The sequence below is a fragment of the Lepidochelys kempii genome, chromosome 7 (assembly GCF_965140285.1).
Source record: "Lepidochelys kempii isolate rLepKem1 chromosome 7, rLepKem1.hap1, whole genome shotgun sequence".
Taxonomy (NCBI): domain Eukaryota; kingdom Metazoa; phylum Chordata; order Testudines; family Cheloniidae; genus Lepidochelys; species Lepidochelys kempii.
The window spans coordinates 96,555,942-96,573,165 of NC_136386.1; the positions used below are offsets into that span (position 1 = coordinate 96,555,942).

The 17,224-nt window shown below is 42.5% G+C and overlaps 1 protein-coding gene across 1 annotated transcript in view; it reads right to left on the bottom strand.

Annotated features, from left to right (window-relative positions):
- Window positions 1-17,224, bottom strand: part of LOC140915359 (gamma-aminobutyric acid receptor subunit pi) — a 70,011-nt gene that overhangs the window by 40,928 nt on the left and 11,859 nt on the right. The window contains exons 2-3 of the mRNA XM_073354947.1: window positions 11,993-12,078; window positions 1,638-1,741 (exon numbers count right to left, since the gene is read on the bottom strand). Of these exons, the coding sequence (XP_073211048.1) occupies window positions 1,638-1,741; window positions 11,993-12,045 (157 nt within the window). The 5' untranslated portion in view covers window positions 12,046-12,078. The remainder of the gene's footprint in view (window positions 1-1,637; window positions 1,742-11,992; window positions 12,079-17,224) is intronic.

Genomic DNA, 17,224 nt, shown 5'->3' on the forward strand with positions numbered 1-17,224 from the left:
ACATCTGCAAATCAATGTGCCACTGTCAAATCCGGAAAAAAAGAGGTACAGAGAATAAGGAGATCTGCTCTCAAAGTTGGGCTATGTCTTTCAGATGCTGTGTTGTGTTACCGTGCACATGCGCCAACTCCGTGGGTGCTCCGGGGCTCAAGCACCCATGGAAAAAAAATAGGGGGTGCTCAGCACCCACGAGACTTAGTGGTTCCTGGCCCCCCTGAGTTTTGTACCTGAGGTCTGCTCACAGGGCACGCCCTCGCCCTAGACAGAGCTTGTGTGTGGAATGTGATCAGTTCTTTGCTGCTAACAGCTTCTGCCTTTGGGACAGGGAGTTTGTTTATAAACAGAGGCAGAGTGATTAAGATAACAAAAGGCTTGTCATTAAATTAAATTAAATTAAATTAAGGATCCTGTCAGGATCCTGAAAGCATTACCAGGCACTCCAGTTAAAAGATAGGAAACTCAGGGCTTGTCTACACTGGCACTTTACAGCACTGCAACTTTCTCGCTCAGGGGTGTGAAAAAACACCCCCCTGAGCTCAGCAAGTTTCAGCGCTGTAAAGCACCAGTGTAGACAGTGCCCCAGGGCTGGGAGCCACACTCCCAGAACTGGTAGCTATGCCCCTCATGGAGGTGGGTTTTTTAGAGCACTGGGAGAGAACTCAACTACACAACTGCTGCAACTACACAAGCCATGTTAAAGCACTGCTGTGGCAGCACTTTAATGTTGTCAGTGTAGACTAGCCCTAAGGTTAGGAATAAATGGTCCATTTTCAGAATGGAGAGAGGTAAATAGCAGCGTTCCCGCCCCCCCAGGGGCCCGTACTAGGATCAGTGCTGTTCAACATGTTCATAAATTATCTGGAAAAAGGTGGCAAAATTTACAGATGATACAAATTTACTCAACATAATTAAGTCCAAAGCTGACCTCAAAATGTTGCAAAAGGATCTTACAAAACTGGGTGACTTGGCAACAAAATGGCAGATGAAATTCAGCGTTAAATGCAAAGTAATGCTATTGGCAAAATATAATCCTAACTATATATACAAATATATATACAAAATGAAAGCACTCTGCTTTCAGACTGCTTCAAATTTATATATCTTTCTCACTGTGCTTGTACCATCCTGAACTGCAGAACACTCATTCTCCAGCTTCAGAATGCTTAAAAATCATCTCCAGTCATCAATGAGACAAGTGCAACTGAATAATGTAGCTGTCCTTAACGAGCATCAAGACCATACCAGGGAACTAGATGTAAATAAGATTGCTGACAGTTATCCAGAAAGCTACAGTGAGATACCTAATGTCTTTAAACTGGGATGCTAGTGAAGACAGCTTGTAGGAGATTACAATGATGTTAATATACTGTAATTCATGATAATGTAATTATCAATTAATTAGTAGTTCATAACAATTTAATCATTATTGAAATAATAAAGTTACCAAGGACAGACACATTCAATAACTAGAATATGAAAGAAGTGTATAAATATGCTAAAAATAGCCTCCCCCCAAAACTGGCAGAGCCCCACTCCCCCAAACACACACACACCTCCTCAAAAGCACCCACCAGCAAAAACAAAAGTCAGCGCCCATGTTATGGCGTAAACTTGTCCAAAACAATTTATATACTTACTATCAAAAAATGGACGTAGGTACTTGTTGTATCCCTTCATTATTTTCTGAATAGTTGGAGGAAGAATTTCACCTTTTCCTTCAGCTGTGGACATTTTCATTAACCTAAAGGAAAAGAAGAACATGAAGGAAGAGTTTTATACAGACAAAATTGAGTTTCTTGAAACTGGTACTTGTGTCAGGGCCATAAAGGACTGCTTGCCATTAGATTTACATAACATGAAATGTTTGTGCTTTTGTATTTCATAATGCACTTATCTACAGAAAAATAATATCCTAGAGAATGTCAGACTTCATGAATCTTGTTCAGTCCCTAATTTGCAGAAACTACCATTTTTAGCCTTAAATATTTTTTTAGACTGCACGAATAACTGAACAGCTTGTGGAAACAACTCAGTTTTCTCTAGCGCTGAATGTGTAAAACATACAGTACCATATATCTTTTCTGGTGTGTTTGTTTTTTTGTTTCCTCATTTATAATGATGCTTCTTTTTATACGGCGAGATCCACTTAAAGTCCCCAGGGAAAAGAAGACAGTTTTTAAAAAAGGAATATTTTTATACACTAAATCTCTCAAAATCCTGCTTTTACTGCACCACATTTTAAAAGAGAGAGAGAAATAAATATGTTGAGTAAATCAAGTAGGATTACAGTGTACAGCAACACAAACTTGCTATGAGTACAATATAGGAAAGTAAAACAAATAAAACTAGTGGTATAACACGATTATTCCAGTGACTTAATAGTAGAGGTTTATGTAGAGATGTGGGTGGGAGTCCCATGGATTGGATACCAGACTGGAAATCGGGAGACTGTTGTTTTATTCCCCAGTTTGCCACTGTCCTACTGTGTGCCACTGGGCAAGCGTATTTCTCCTCACAATCTTTGCTGGGAGGTAGCTATATTTCATTGTCAGTTGTAAAGTTCTTTCTCCTAGAATCACATAGACTATGTGAATTCTTCTGTCTCTGGAAATTGATTTATTAGGCAAAGGTATTTCATTGATTTACTCCATTTTCTTTTAAGTATGCTCTTTTAACAATACTTGGCCACAATTAGATAGTTTGTTCACTGTAAGATTAATGATCTTCTAAAGAAGAAAGAACCTTTAAGTCAAGTGTATGTTTTAAATATGAATGAAATGTAGTATAATTACTTGCTGTATAAGTATCACCTTTTAATCTGTTACATGGAGGCCATGCTTGCAGTAGTTTTTCTGTCTCTCACCCAGTAACACATAATTACAGCTAAATAGCCAGTGAGTTGCACGAATTTAACCACATCGTTTTAATGGGCTGTGGATGAATATATTTCATGTTGTTATAAAAAAACCAGGGAAATTGCCAGACAACATTCTTTTTCATCACATCACACAACATCGTTCTTCTGATCAACATCTGATTGCGGATTGTATTTCAGTGGTCTGGAGTGTCAACTTTGTTATAACTTACATAAGCTGTTGCATGGTGTGTATGTCCATTAAGTAATTGGTGTTTTGAAACCATTTCTTTGAATCATTTTAATTATCACCCAGCTCTATGCTATTCCAGGATAATTCTGGATTTATGTAATGAGCTTCTAATGTGCAACCTCATTCCTCTTGTCTTTGATTAAATAATAACTAAGGGTCCTATTCAGTCCACAAGACCTCAATCATTTGTGCATTAGGACAACCCATTGTATTCAGGTGGCTGGAGAGGGTACATTACACCTCTTCCATAAGCAGAATAGCACTAACTCTTGAGTTTCCAAAACACAAGTTAAATAAGGCCCTGATTTAGCAAGATATTTAAGCATATAGCTAACAGTCCAACTTAAGAGTTTAAAATTAGGCTCCTTGCTTAAGTACCATGTTGCCTTTGGGGCCAAAAATCTGAGCCTACCAAGTAGTCCTATTCTGTAATAGGGATGCTGTGTATTTCCTTCTTTACGCCACCTCAAAAGGAGCAGGAGTAATTACTGCGATAGGGCATCTTGTACAGCTATAACAAAGGGAATTTTAAAAAGCCACAAACTTTTTGCTTTTCCCTTACGCATCTCCTCCACATATGTACCTGAGTTTCCTTTGCCTTGGTACTTAATTTTTAAACACATCTACCTCCTAAAGTAAGTTTTGTTCCTAAATGTTCTTAAGGAATTTATCCAAAATGCATTAGCACTCATCATAATAGAAAATTACTTTGAAATAGCTGTCTCAGGCTACTGTCTAGAGAATGTGTTTTAGAAAAATTATGAATATGTATTTATCCAATAGACTGGAATGCCTATTTGTTCTGGTCTGTCAGGTGTATAATGCATATTTTAAAACATTCTATATTTAACAAACCACAGAAGCTTCTACACAGAAAAATAATAATACTTTGAAATATACCAGCAATTGAAATGAAACTCTCTGTTACTTCAGTCTATCAATAATTTAATATGTATGTTAATTCTTTCCTTATTAAAAACCCAATGATGAAATATGGTAAATGCCCTCAAATCCAGGTGAAGGCTGTTAATATTTCACAGAAGGTGGTTGGATCAGTTCCTGAAAACCCAATCCAACAGTCCTTCCTTAATCTTATAAAACTCTCATTGTTCGATACTTTGAGCCAACAATCAACAGAAAAAACTCAATGGCCAAATTATTCTCAGATTTATTTGCAAAAGAGTATTCTATCAGGATAATCAATTAATCTCCCAATTTCTTAGAGAGATTTCATCTATAAATACATGGTATTATGAAACAAAAGGGCAAACAGAAAGGAGTTCCTGATTAAAGTCCACAACATACTAATCTCAGAGAAAATATTTGATAGTAAAATAGTGGGCGCAATTAAGCAGTATGGGTAAAACTTTCCATGCAACTGGCTCCAGAATAATCAAGATTCTGTATAGTGTGGTTCACTTAGGGACCAGCAAGCATAGTCAGCAGGCCACAGAAACAGTCCCCAAAGTAAAAAGGCAAACAATGTTAATGGCGTATTGAGGAAATGCACACAAGCCCAAGGATTACCCCAGGAACTGTGTACAACAGAAACCTCTCAGAGATAGCACTGCACACTGGGACCTGTTTGAACCAGACCACAGCAAAAGCGCTTTCCAGCAAGTGGAAAGAAGATATAAAAGTGGGACAATGACATCATCATGGAACCTCACTCTCCCTGCAACAACACACCTGGAAACACCTGAGGGGCAAGGACTGAAGTGGAAAGTGAGGATCTTTAGCCTGTGGTATGAAAACCTGGGAAAGCCAAAGCAACTTGTGTCTTAAGAGTCTGCCAGCCTGTTTATCATTCAGAGTGAGAATTTGCTAATTTACATCCTACTTATCTAGTGTGTTAAACTCAGTTTGCAGTTTTTGTTTATTTACTAAGGTAATCTGCTTTGATCTGTTGGCTATCCCTTATAACAACTTAAAATCTACCTCTTGTACTTAATAAACTTCTTTTTGTTTTAAACCCAGTTTGTGTAATTCATAACTGGGGGGGGGGGTTGCAAAAAGCTGTGCATATCTTTCCACATTAAGGGAGAGGGAGAATTTCAATTAGCTTACACTGTACAGTTCTCTGTGCAAAAAGAAAAGGAGTACTTGTGGCACCTTAGAGACTAACCAATTTATTTGAACATAAGCTTTCATGAGCTACAGCTCACTTCATCGGATGCATACTGTGGAACATACAGAAGATGTTTTTATACATAAAGACCATGAAAAAATGGGTGTTTATCACTACAAAAGGTTTTCTCTCCCCCCACCCCACACTCCTGCTGGTAATAGCTTATCTAAAGTGATCACTCTCCTTACAATGTGTATGATAATCAAGGTGGGCCATTTCCAGCACAAAGCTTATGCTCAAATAAGGTCTCTAAGGTGCCACAAGTACTCCTTTTCTTTTTGTGAATACAGACTAACACGGCTGTTACTCTGAAACCTCTCCTTACAATGTGTATGATAATCAAGGTGGGCCATTTCCAGCACAAATCCAGGTTTTCTCCCCCCCAGGCCCCGCCCCACCCCACTCTCCTGTTGGTAATAGCTTATCTAAAGTGATCACTCTCCTTATTATTTGAGCATAAGTGTTCGTGAGCTACAGCTCATTTAATCAGATGCATACTGTGGAAAATACAGAAGATGAAACCTGGATTTGTGCTGGAAATGGCCCACCTTGATTATCATACACATTGTAAGGAGAGTGGTCACTTTAGATAAGCTATTACCAGCAGGAGAGTGGGGTGGGGGGAGAGAAAACCTTTTGTAGTGATAAACACCCATTTTTCATGGTCTGTGTGTATAAAAACATCTTCTGTATCTTCCACAGTATGCATCCGATGAAGTGAGCTGTAGCTCACGAAAGCTTATGCTCAAATAAATTGGTTAGTCTCTAAGGTGCCAGAAGTACTCCTTTTCTTTTTGCAAATACAGACTAACACAGCTGTTACTCTGTTACACAGCTGTGTCCACTGACTCTTTTGTCCTCACTCCTGTGCCTGTGTTCTCCTTTGTTTCTTGTAATCAAATGGAGCCTGCACTTACACAGACTAACACAGCTGTTACTCTGAAAAAAGTTCTCTGTGCAGTGCAAGACAATACAATTTTGGGTTTACTCTCCAGAGGGGAAGTGCACTTGAGTGCTGGACAATTCCTTAGCTAAAAGCTTTCCCATGCAGTACTGATTTCAGTTTCTGTGTCTTTCTGCAGCTGGATGTGTCCCTACCTGTGTGTGTGCTAGAGGAGGCTTGTGGGCCTGGCTTAGCAAGACAGGGTAAAGAAACCAAGGCTGGTGGAACATGCGGGCTCAGTGGTGTCCGAGTACATCAGGTGGTACCCCAGAAGGAGGGCAACCTGTCACAGACCTCTTCAAAATTATTTTGTTCTTTAATGTTTTTTTAAGAGTGCTTTTTGACTTTGTTTTTGAAATGTTATATCCTTGCAACCCTATTGATTTCAGCAGAATTACACACGTTTAAAAGGTCAGAATTTGGCCCATTAGTTAAGGGAGTCACAAAGGGAACTGGATTTCACAAACATACTGTAACCCAGGAAAAATGTTTTCAAACTCCTTCCCTAAAGTCTTTCAGTGGTGATCAGATCAAGATGATTCAAGTTTGTAGGGGTGTTCACACACTCCTGACACCTGGCCCTTCCACAGTGAGAGGGAGACCCTGGCACACTTCTGTGTAGGGTGTGTCAGGTTACAGGCCCTCTTTTGGCTCCTTCAGAACCTCTTACTGAGGTTCCGGCTGCACTTCTCCACACACCTCCTGATCTGTGCACACCCCATCCATGGTCGCACAGAGTCACGGGACCTCCTCATCAATCTCTTTTCCTAGCACTGGCCAAGATGGTCATCCATCACGCCAGGAGGAGGAAACTTGAGGGGGTGCTCTGCAACTATGGGAGCTATTTTTGGTCCCTTCTCCACTCACATCTCAAGGCAGAGTTCCTCTGGGCAGTGTCCACTGACTCTTTTGTCCTCACTCCTGTGCCTGTGTTCTCCTTTGTTTCCTGTAATCAAATGGAGCCTGCACTTAGTGGTTCCACCCCCTTAGTTGAGGGCGGGATCTTTAGTCATTGGCAGGCCTAGACCTGCCTGCACCCAGTACTTCTAATAGTACCTCAAGCTTGTACCATCACCTGTTGTACTATGTGTGGCTGAACTGCTTTGTCTGAAATAAACTGTATTATGCTTCAGGCAGGGACCATGTGTCCATATATATTTCATATTCGTATATCACCTAGCACAGTGTTCACTTTCCATAAATAATAATAGTAATCAAATAATATCACTTAGCAAAGTTCATGTCCACTTTATTTCTGAACAAGTTCGACTGATCAACAGTATACTTAATATAAAATATTATGGATCACTGAAAACAATGAAGTTACACCAAGGGTGAGTTCAGCTCTATATTTCCACTGCTCCTAGCTGAAGTGGGCTTATTTCTATAATAGTGAGGTAAAATTCAGCTGGTAAATCCAATGTGTTCCTTTAAACTTCTTCCTTGCAGGCTCTCAGGTGCGTTTGTTACTTGGGCAAAAAATAATGTTCTGACTAGAGAGTAAAATTTCGAACCCTTAAGAGAGGGCCTGGACTAAATAATGTGGCTTATGTAAACCAGATGAAGGATCTGTTAGACAAATGGGTCCAAGGAAAGGGTGTCATTAGCTTTGACGGAATGTGTGATTTGATAGCTCAGGAGCAATTCCTGAATATGTCCAAGGAGGAAATAAAACAGTGTTTATGGGATTAGGAAATGGACTCAGCAGAAAGTCTTGCTTCTTATGCTGATCAGTACGAGCAGACCACCAGAGAGGCGGGGCAAGCCGGAACAAAACGGGTGTACGGAGGAGAGAGGAACAACCCTGGTCACAGTTGGAGCGGATACCAGAAGGGACACCCTCAGACCACACCCTACTACCGGGGGCAGCCCAAGGCCCCAACTACACACCAAGGAATACTCCAGACACCTTATCGTCCTGCCACACTGCTCTCCAGCAACCCACCTCACCCTAGTGACCCGTCAGCTGGACGATCTTTTAAATGTAACGAGCCAGGGCATGTAAGGCCAACTGCCCCAAGAACCCCAACAGATTACAGTTCATTGCACCAGAATCACACTAGAGGTCCTCAGGCCCAGATACCTCCCAGATACCCTCAGAGCGGAGGGAAACTGTGAGTGTGGGCGGGAAGAAGGTCACTGCGTGGAGGGACACCGGAGCACAAGTGTTGGCTATCCATGCTTCCTTAGTGGACCCCAGAGATCCAAGTGACAATTCAACCCTTCAAGTCCAACTCTTTCAATTTGCCTACAGCCAAGTTGCCTGTCCAGTACAAGGGCTGGTCAGGAAAGTGGACTTTTGCAGTCTGTGATGATTATCCCATCCCCATGCTGTTGGGGGAAGACTTGGCCAATCAGGTGAAGCTAGCCAAGAGCGTGGGAATGGTCACCCGCAGCCAGGCTAAGCAAGCTGTCACGCCTAGCTCTGTTCCAGAAACTTCTACCAGGACCCGGTCAGAGGTAATGGAACTGGACCCCATGCCAACTTCAGCAACAGCAATAGTGAATCCAGTCCCAAAGACCCAGACAGAGCCAGCCCCAGAACCGGAACCAGCGGAACAACCAGCACCAGACCCATTGCCAGCACTGAATCCAGTACTTGCAACCCCAACATCAGAGGGCCCCACCAAACCTGAACTGGCAGCAGCCCATAACCCTACACAAGAGGCTCAGCCAGAGCCTGAACCTTAACATAGTGCACCAGCGGAGAGTGGTTCACAGTCAACGGAAACAGCCCCATCCCCTACATCACTTCCAGAGGGACCAAGCCTCGGGCCACAATCCAAAGAGGAACTGATGTCTCCAGCAACAAGGGAACGGTTCCAGACTGAACAGGAAGCAGATGAAAACCTCCAGAGAGCTTGGACGGCGGCACGGAACAACCCACCGCCTCTCAGCTATTCTAATCAATCCTGGTTTGTTGTAGAAAGAGGACTTTTATACAAGGAAACTCTTTCTGGTGGACACCAGGAAGACTGGCATCCTCAGAGTCAGTTGGTAGTTCCAACTAAGTACCGGGTAAAGCTCTTGAGCTTAGCCCACGATCATCCTAGTGGCCATGCTGGGGTGAACAGGACCAAAGACCGTTTGGGGAGGTCATTCCACGGGGAGGGAATGGGCAAGGATGTTTCTACCTACGTCCGGTCTTGTGAGGTATGCCAAAGAGTGGGAAAACCCCAAGACCAGGTCAAAGCCCCTCTCCAGCCACTCCCCATCATTGAGGTTCCATTTCAGCGAGTAGCTGTGGATATTCTGGGTCCTTTTCTCAAATAGACACCCAGAGGAAAGCAGTACATACTGACTTTCATGGATTTTGCCACCCCTTACCATCATCAAAAAAATGGCCTGGTGGAGAAATTTAATGGAACTTTGGGGGCCATGATTCGTAAATGAGCACTCCAGTGATTGGGACCTAGTGTTGCAGCAGTTGCTGTTTGCCTACAGAGCTGTATCACATCCCAGTTTAGGGTTTTCACCATTTGAACTTGTATATGCCCATGAGGTTAAGGGGCCATTACAGTTGGTGAAACAACAATGGGAGGGGTTTACACCTTCTCCAGGAACTAACATTCTGGACTTTGTAACCAACCTACAAAACACCCTCCGAACCTCTTTAGCCCTTCCTAAAGAAAACCTACAGGATGCTCAAAAAGAGCAAAAAGCCTGGTATGATAAACATGCCAGAGAGTGTTCCTTCAAAGTAGGGGACCAGGTCATGGTCTTGAAGGCGCTCCAGGCCCATAAAATGGAAGCATCGTGGGAAGGGCCATTCACGGTCTAGGAGCACCTGGGAGCTGTTAATTATCTCATAGCATTCCCCACCTCCAACTGAAAGCCTAGGGTGTACCATATTAATTCTCTGAAGCCCTTTTATTCCAGAGAATTAAAGGTTTGTCAGTTTATAGCCCAGGAAGGAGATGACTCTGAGTGGCCTGAAGGTGTCTACTACAAAGGGAAAAGTGCTGGTGGTGTGGAAGAGGTGAACCTCTCCATGACCCTTGGGCATATGCAGCGACAGCAGATCAAGGAGCTGTGCACTAGCTACGCGCCAACGTTCTCAGCCACCCTGGGACTGACTGAACGGGCATACCACTCCATTGACACAGGTAATGCTCACCCAATTAAAGTCCAACCTTACCAGGTATCTCCTCAAGCTAAAACTGCTATAGAACAGGAGATCCAGAATATGCTACAGATGGGGGTAATCCGCCCCTCTGAAAGTGCATGGGCATCTCCAGTGGTTCTAGTTCCCAAACCAGATGGGGTGATACGTTTCTGCATGGACTACCATAAGCTAAATGCTGTAACTCGCCCAGACAACTATCCAATGCCATGCACAGATGAACTCTTAGAGAAACTGGGATGGGCCCAGTTCATCTCTACCTTGGACTTAACCAAGGGGTACTGGCAGGTACCACTAGATGAATCCACCAAGGAAAGGTCAGCCTTCACCACACATTTCGGGCTGTATGAATTTTAATGTACTCCCTTTCGGGCTGCGGAATGCACCCGCCACCTTCCAAAGACTTGTAGATGGTCTCCTAGCGGGATTAGGAGAATATGCAGTCGCCTACCTTGACGATGTGGCCATATTTTCGGATTCCTGGGCAGAACACCTAGAACTTCTACAAAAAGTCTTCGAGCGCATAAGGGAGGCACAACTAACTGTTAAGGCTAAGAAGTGTCAAATAGGCCTAAACAGAGTGACTTACCTTGCACACCAGGTGGGTCAAGGAACTATCAACCCCCTACAGACCAAAGTGGATGCTATCCAAAAGTGGCCTGTCCCAAAGTCAAAGAAACAGGTCCAATCCTTCGGCTTGGCCGGATATTACAGACGATTTGTACCGCAATACAGCCAAATCGCCGCTCCACTGACAGACCTAACCAAAAAGAAACAGCCAAATGCCGTTCAGTGGACCGAAGAGTGTCAGAAGGCCTTTAACCAGCTGCCAAGGTTCCCTCCCCACTCTGAACTCTAGGGTACAGATGTGGGAACCTGCATGAAAGACCCCCTAAGCTTATTCTTACCAGCTTAGGTTAAACGCTGGCACCATCAAAGTGTTACACAAAGAACAGGGGAAGTGCCCACTTGGAAATGTCTCCCACCGAAAATATTCCCTCAAGCACTACACCTCCTTTCCTGGGAAAGGCTTGATAAAAATCCTTACCAATTTGCATAGCTGAACACAGACCCAAACCTTTGGATCTTAAGAACAATAAAAAGCAATCAGGTTCTTAAAAGAAGACTTTTAATTAAAGAAAAAGTAAAAGAATCACCTCTGTAAAATCAGGATGGTAAATACCTTACAGGGTAATCAGATTCAAAACATAGAGAATCCCTCTAGGGATTACGTTACAAAGTTACAAAAAGTTACAAGTTAGTTACAGTTACAAAGTAACTTAAGTTACAAAAAGACACAAAAACAGGAATATACATTCCATTCAGCACAACTTATTTGATCAGCCATTTAAACAAAACAGAATCTAACGCATATCTAACTATATTGCTTACTAACTCTTTACAGGAGTTCTGACCTGCATTCCTGCTCTGGTCCTGGCAAAAGCATCACACAGACAGAGAAAGCCCTTTTTCGTGCCCCCCCTCCAGCTTTGAAAGTATCTTGTCTCCTCATTGGTCATTTTGGTCAGGTGCCAGCGAGGTTATTTTAGCTTCTTAACCCTTTACAGGTGAAAGGGTTTTTCCTCTGGCCAGGAGGGATTTAAAGGTGTTTACCCTTCCCTTTATATTTATGACACCCAACTATATTATCCACAGATATCAAAGGGATACCAACAGTTTAGCTTTCTTACCTGCAAAACATCAATAGAAACAGGGCTTTGGAACACCAGAAAAGAGTGTACATTGTCAGAGATGGCTTCAAGAGTTCTTGTATTTCCTAAAAGCAAACATGGGAAAGGTTTAATAGTAAAGTATAATGATAAATATATATTCTAAAAAAAGTTTATAGTAGATCAAACTTCAAATCACATGAAGCTTTTTATATGGTAATGGTATACAGTAAAGCAGGGGTGGGGCAAACTTTTTGGCCCAAGAGCCACATCTGTGTGGGAAAATTGCTTGCAGAGTCAGGGTGCAGGGGTGGATTGCAGAGTGTGGGAGGGGGTGCGGTGTGCAGGAGGGAGCTCAGGTAAGGGGGTTGAGGTGCAGGAGGGGTGCGGGATGCAGCAGGTGGCTCAGGGCAGGGGGTTGGGGTGCAAGGTGCAGGCAGGGGGCTCACGGCAGGGGGCTCACGGCAGGGGGTTGGGGTGCAGGGTGCAGCAGGAGGCTTGGCAGGGAGTTGGGGTGCAGGAGGGGTGTGGGATGTGACAGAGGCTCAGGGAAGGGAGTTGGGGTGCCGGGTGCAGGAGGGGTTCAGGCTCCAGCCCTGTGCCACTTACCTACAGCAGCTCTGGAGCAACAACGGCGTGCAGCGGGGCCACTGCAGGCTCCCTGCCTGCCCTAGCCCCATGGAAGCGGTTGGCACAGGTTGACACTCCAGCGGTTGACACTCCAGGAAGCGGTTGGCATCAGGTCCCTGCACGGCCCCTGGGAGTGGGGGGGCACAGAGGGCTCCGCGAGTTTCCCTCGCCTGTGGGTACCTCCCCCAAAGCTCCCATTGGCTGCAGTAACCAGTTCCTGGCCAATGGGAGCTTTGCGGGAGGTACCCACAGGCAAGAGCAGCGTGCGGAGCTCTCTGCCTTCCCACCCCCACCCCCAGGGGCTGCAGGGCCATGGTGTGGCTGCTCCCCGGAGCAGCGGGGCTCCCCGGGGGTGGCAATCCCACAGGCCTGATCCAAAGCCTCGAGGGGCCGGATTCGCATAGTTTGCCCACCTCTGCAGTAAAGCCATGCTAATTTATCCTGAACAAGTGTTGCCACATATTTATTAGCAAATATCTAAAACAAGCAAAAAGACCCACATTTTTAAAAAAAATTACCGTTTTGAAAGGGCAGCAGTATTTGATTTAACTCAGTAATAGATTTGCTCTCTAGTAAATTCAAGCTGTGTGTCCTTTTTGAGGACCAGTCGTTATTTTTTTTTTTTTGTATTACTGTAGTACCTAGGAGTCCTAGTCATGGACCAGGACCCCATTGTGCTCGGTACTGTAAAAATACGGAATAAAATGACAGTCTCTGCCTCAATGGACTCCAGAAGAGTACAAGGAAATAGTGAGTCAATATTGGCCAGTATGACAGACTGTTGTCACTGTACACCAGCACCCTAACTTTTGTTGAATGTTTTGTGCGTCTTGTGGAAAAGAAGAGTTTTGAGGTGGGATTTGAAGTTGGGTAATGAGGTAGCTTTGCAGATATTCCTGGGGAACAACTCCCAAGCATGTGGGGAGCAATGGAGAAAGGATACAGGAGGCTGGCATCATGGGGTGATCAGAAGTAAGCACCAATAGCTTGACAGAGAAAATAGGGTGGGACTGACCATGAAGGGCCTTGAAAATGAATAAAAGTATCTTATGTTTGATTAATAGAGAACGGGGAGTTAGGAGAGGGATTCAAAGAGAGGGATAACATCACCAGATGGGCGCTAGGAAAATTTGCAGCAGCATTCTGAATGCATATGAGTGGGGCAAGACTGCATTTGTCAAGGCCAGAGAAAAGGATGTTGCCTTTATCAAGACATGAGGTGACGAAAGCTTGGATGAGCATTTTAGCTGTGTGGATGGATAAGAAAGGCTGTATCTTAGAGATGTTATAATGAGATATGGCCTGGATGTGAGGCCTGAGAGAGAGATCTGTGTCAAAGATGACACCCAAATTACAGACCTGAGTGACAAGTAGGATGATGGTGCTGTCCACAGTCATCAAGAAAGGAAGTAGCTGGCAGGGCTTGGTGGGGAAAGAACTTAGGAGCTCTGTTTCAGCCATGTTTAGTTTGAGCTGATGGCTACACATTCACAAGAACATGTCGGAGAGCCAGGCTGAGATTTTAATTTGGACAGAGGAAAACAGGTCTGAAATAGAGAGGTAGCTCCGTGAGTCAGCAGCATGGAGATTTGTGTTTTTAATGTTTTAACATTTTAATTTTAATATTTTTGGAAAAGTGGCATTATAATATAAAAATAACTGCATACCTTTGGTAAATTATAAACAACAAAAAGTTCAAGACAGTTTTAGCCTACAGTATCACTGCACACACACCCACACTCACAACCCACAGGTGACTAATCTGTAATTTCTTTTCACTGTATTTTTCTCACATAGCAGTTTTAGGGCCCATTGCTATCTAAGAATAAAATTCCTTTTATATATGCTGTACCTATATTTGTTACACATCCCTAGCAAGATTTTTGTTAATGGACAAAAGTTTAGATGGCAGTTGAAAAAAATGAAACTATGTTTTTCTACCTCTAGCCATAAATAATCCTTGAACTGAAAAATACAAACGTCCACATTCATCAAACTGTGTCTGGTTGGGGGCAGGTGTTTTAGTTTTAATATGAAATTTTCTTGCTTTTGTCAGATTGATTCACAACCATAATGATAATTTTAAAGCAGTTTGTAAGGTCTATAATCCATTTCCTGACTTTAAGATAGAGAGTAAATCATTCAAAATGATTTTGTGCAAACCCACACTATAGATCTGAAATTAACTATTGATCATCCAGTCCCTGATAGGAATAGTTTTGCAGGCATGCTTTAAAATATTAAGAAAAGACGTACCACAGAAATATTAACAAAAATTCTGAACAAAAGATTTATCTTGGATGTGGAAGGGTAAAAGAAAGTTTTAATACAGAATCCATGTTAAATGCTGTGAAAGAAATATCACATCTGACATGATTTTCAGTTTTTAGCATGTATTTCGCAAGAGCACAGACTCTTGCACATTGCAGGTTCATGGAAAATTTAGCAATAACAAAGAATTTGTCCAGGCTTTGTACAGGTTTGTCCCCATCCTTCAACTGAGCAGAGTGTGAACTGCTAGCAGCTTTTTTTACCCCAAGGTAACTTTTGTGTGTATATAAATAAATAAATTAAATAAAAGAAGCATGATTGTATTTTTATTTGTTGAATTACCACAATCTGAATGGTATGTTACTTCATCTGAAATATTAAAAAAGTAGTGAAGTGACAAAAGTAAAGGTAATGGTTATTACTGTCTCCTGTAAAAAGGGAAAACTATTTCAGTGTCTCCTTTAAAACAATTCAAGAATTCATTAACTTTGGTCATTGAATATGGTAGTAGATATTGATGTTAAGATCAATTATGTACTTACACACATTGTCCTCAGTGGAAAAACATGCATAAGACATTATGATGGTCTGTGTTAGGGGAATCTGGCTTAGTGCAAATGAGCAGATGGTGATATCACAACATTTCCCTCTGAATTTTGATTGTTTCACTCCTACTTCAGGTCACAGTATCAGTATTCACAAAAAGAAAAGGAGGACTTGTGGCACCTTAGAGACTAAAACATTTATTTGAGCATAAGCTTGCGTGAGCTACAGCTCACTTCATCGGATGCATGTATGTGCATATAATATCAGTGTTGTGATATTTTTCATTCTTCTTTTGCATGCATGCTTTCTGATTCTCCATGGTTCATCCTTTGAGCACATTTCCCTCATATGTGAGAGTAATGACTCCCTTATTTTTATTTTGATCTTTCATTCCCAGGAAATTGTTTATTGTCTTTATAACAGGCTCACGAGCCTTCTTTTAAATATAGCCTTTGTGTTGTTGCTATGGGCTTGTGAACATGTTTTAGGAAACATGCAAGTGGAATAAGGGAGTTTGCAGAAATTTCTGTGAGTGCATTTCTGTCCTTGGTTCATGTCCATGATCATTTGAATCAGTTGCTGATCTTTTGTAAAGCAATCATCTTTACCTACAGATATTACTGAATTTCTAATGTAGAACTTTAAGGGTTGAAAAGATAATTTAAACTTATTGTAATCAAAGGATTGCTTTATGCCAACTGGCAGAGGGCACAGGGATACATAATCTTTACAGGGATCCCCTGAATCTGGTATTTACATTCTAATTCTCTAAAGAGGGTCATGTATTGTTTCTGCTGAAAGCTTGTGTTACACTGATCACCATAATCTTTGTGAAATGTATGTGCATATAATATGTAAGGAAAAATGTATATATTGGAAATTATGTTCCTAGGGCCTTGTAGTTAAAGGCAGGTCATCCAGAGGTAGCGTGCCTTCAGTGAAGTTACCCTATACAGGAGATGGGATACATTTATATCCCTGGCCAACCATTGTGTATTGTGTGTGTTACAATGGGGACCTATTTGCAAACTGAATCAAATTCTAATGAAGAGATTGTGGGAACTTCATAAGGAAAATTAAGAAGTAAAACAGGTGGGGTAGGGCCCTGTTTTAAAGATAAAGAACAAGGACTGGTCTGGTATATCTTGGGGTGCAGAAAGATGCTTTGGCATCCTTCACTGAGGGAGACAAATTGCCATCAGACTTGATGCCATAAAAGAAGAGTCTCAGCCATCCTGGTTAAAAAGTGCTCTAAGAAGGACTGCAGTACCTTACTAGACAAGCGGGCATCTTGTGAGTTGTGTTTAGGGTGTAGAATGAATGTTAGGATTTTATTTTATATGTAACTTTTTATACTTGATTTCTCCATAAATAAATCTAAGCGTTATATATTAAGTGGAGCTGTGTTCTAAGGTATAACTAGTAAGCTGCAGGGCACTGTTCCTTTGGGAACTGCAGGTCTGGTAATTTCTCACACTAAGGGCCAGTGGTAGCAAGTTGCCTCACACCCCTGAGTACTCCTAGGAAGTGGCATACCCATTGTGGAGCTCATTTGGCGCATCATGTTTTCTGTGCAAAAATGTTGGATTAAATCCTGCCCTGTGCTAGGCAGGTGTGTTAGTGGGAGAAGAAAGCATGCCATACCCCCCACAAAGCAGTCCACCATGATTCTGCCCTAAGCACTAGTGACGAGGACTGGCTACTAATAGGCTGGTGCACCATACCTGCAAAGGGTTATGGTCTGCCAGGTGGGGAATAGTACTGGCTAGCCATTCAGAATGTAGGTGGCTTTTGGTAGCGTGTGTT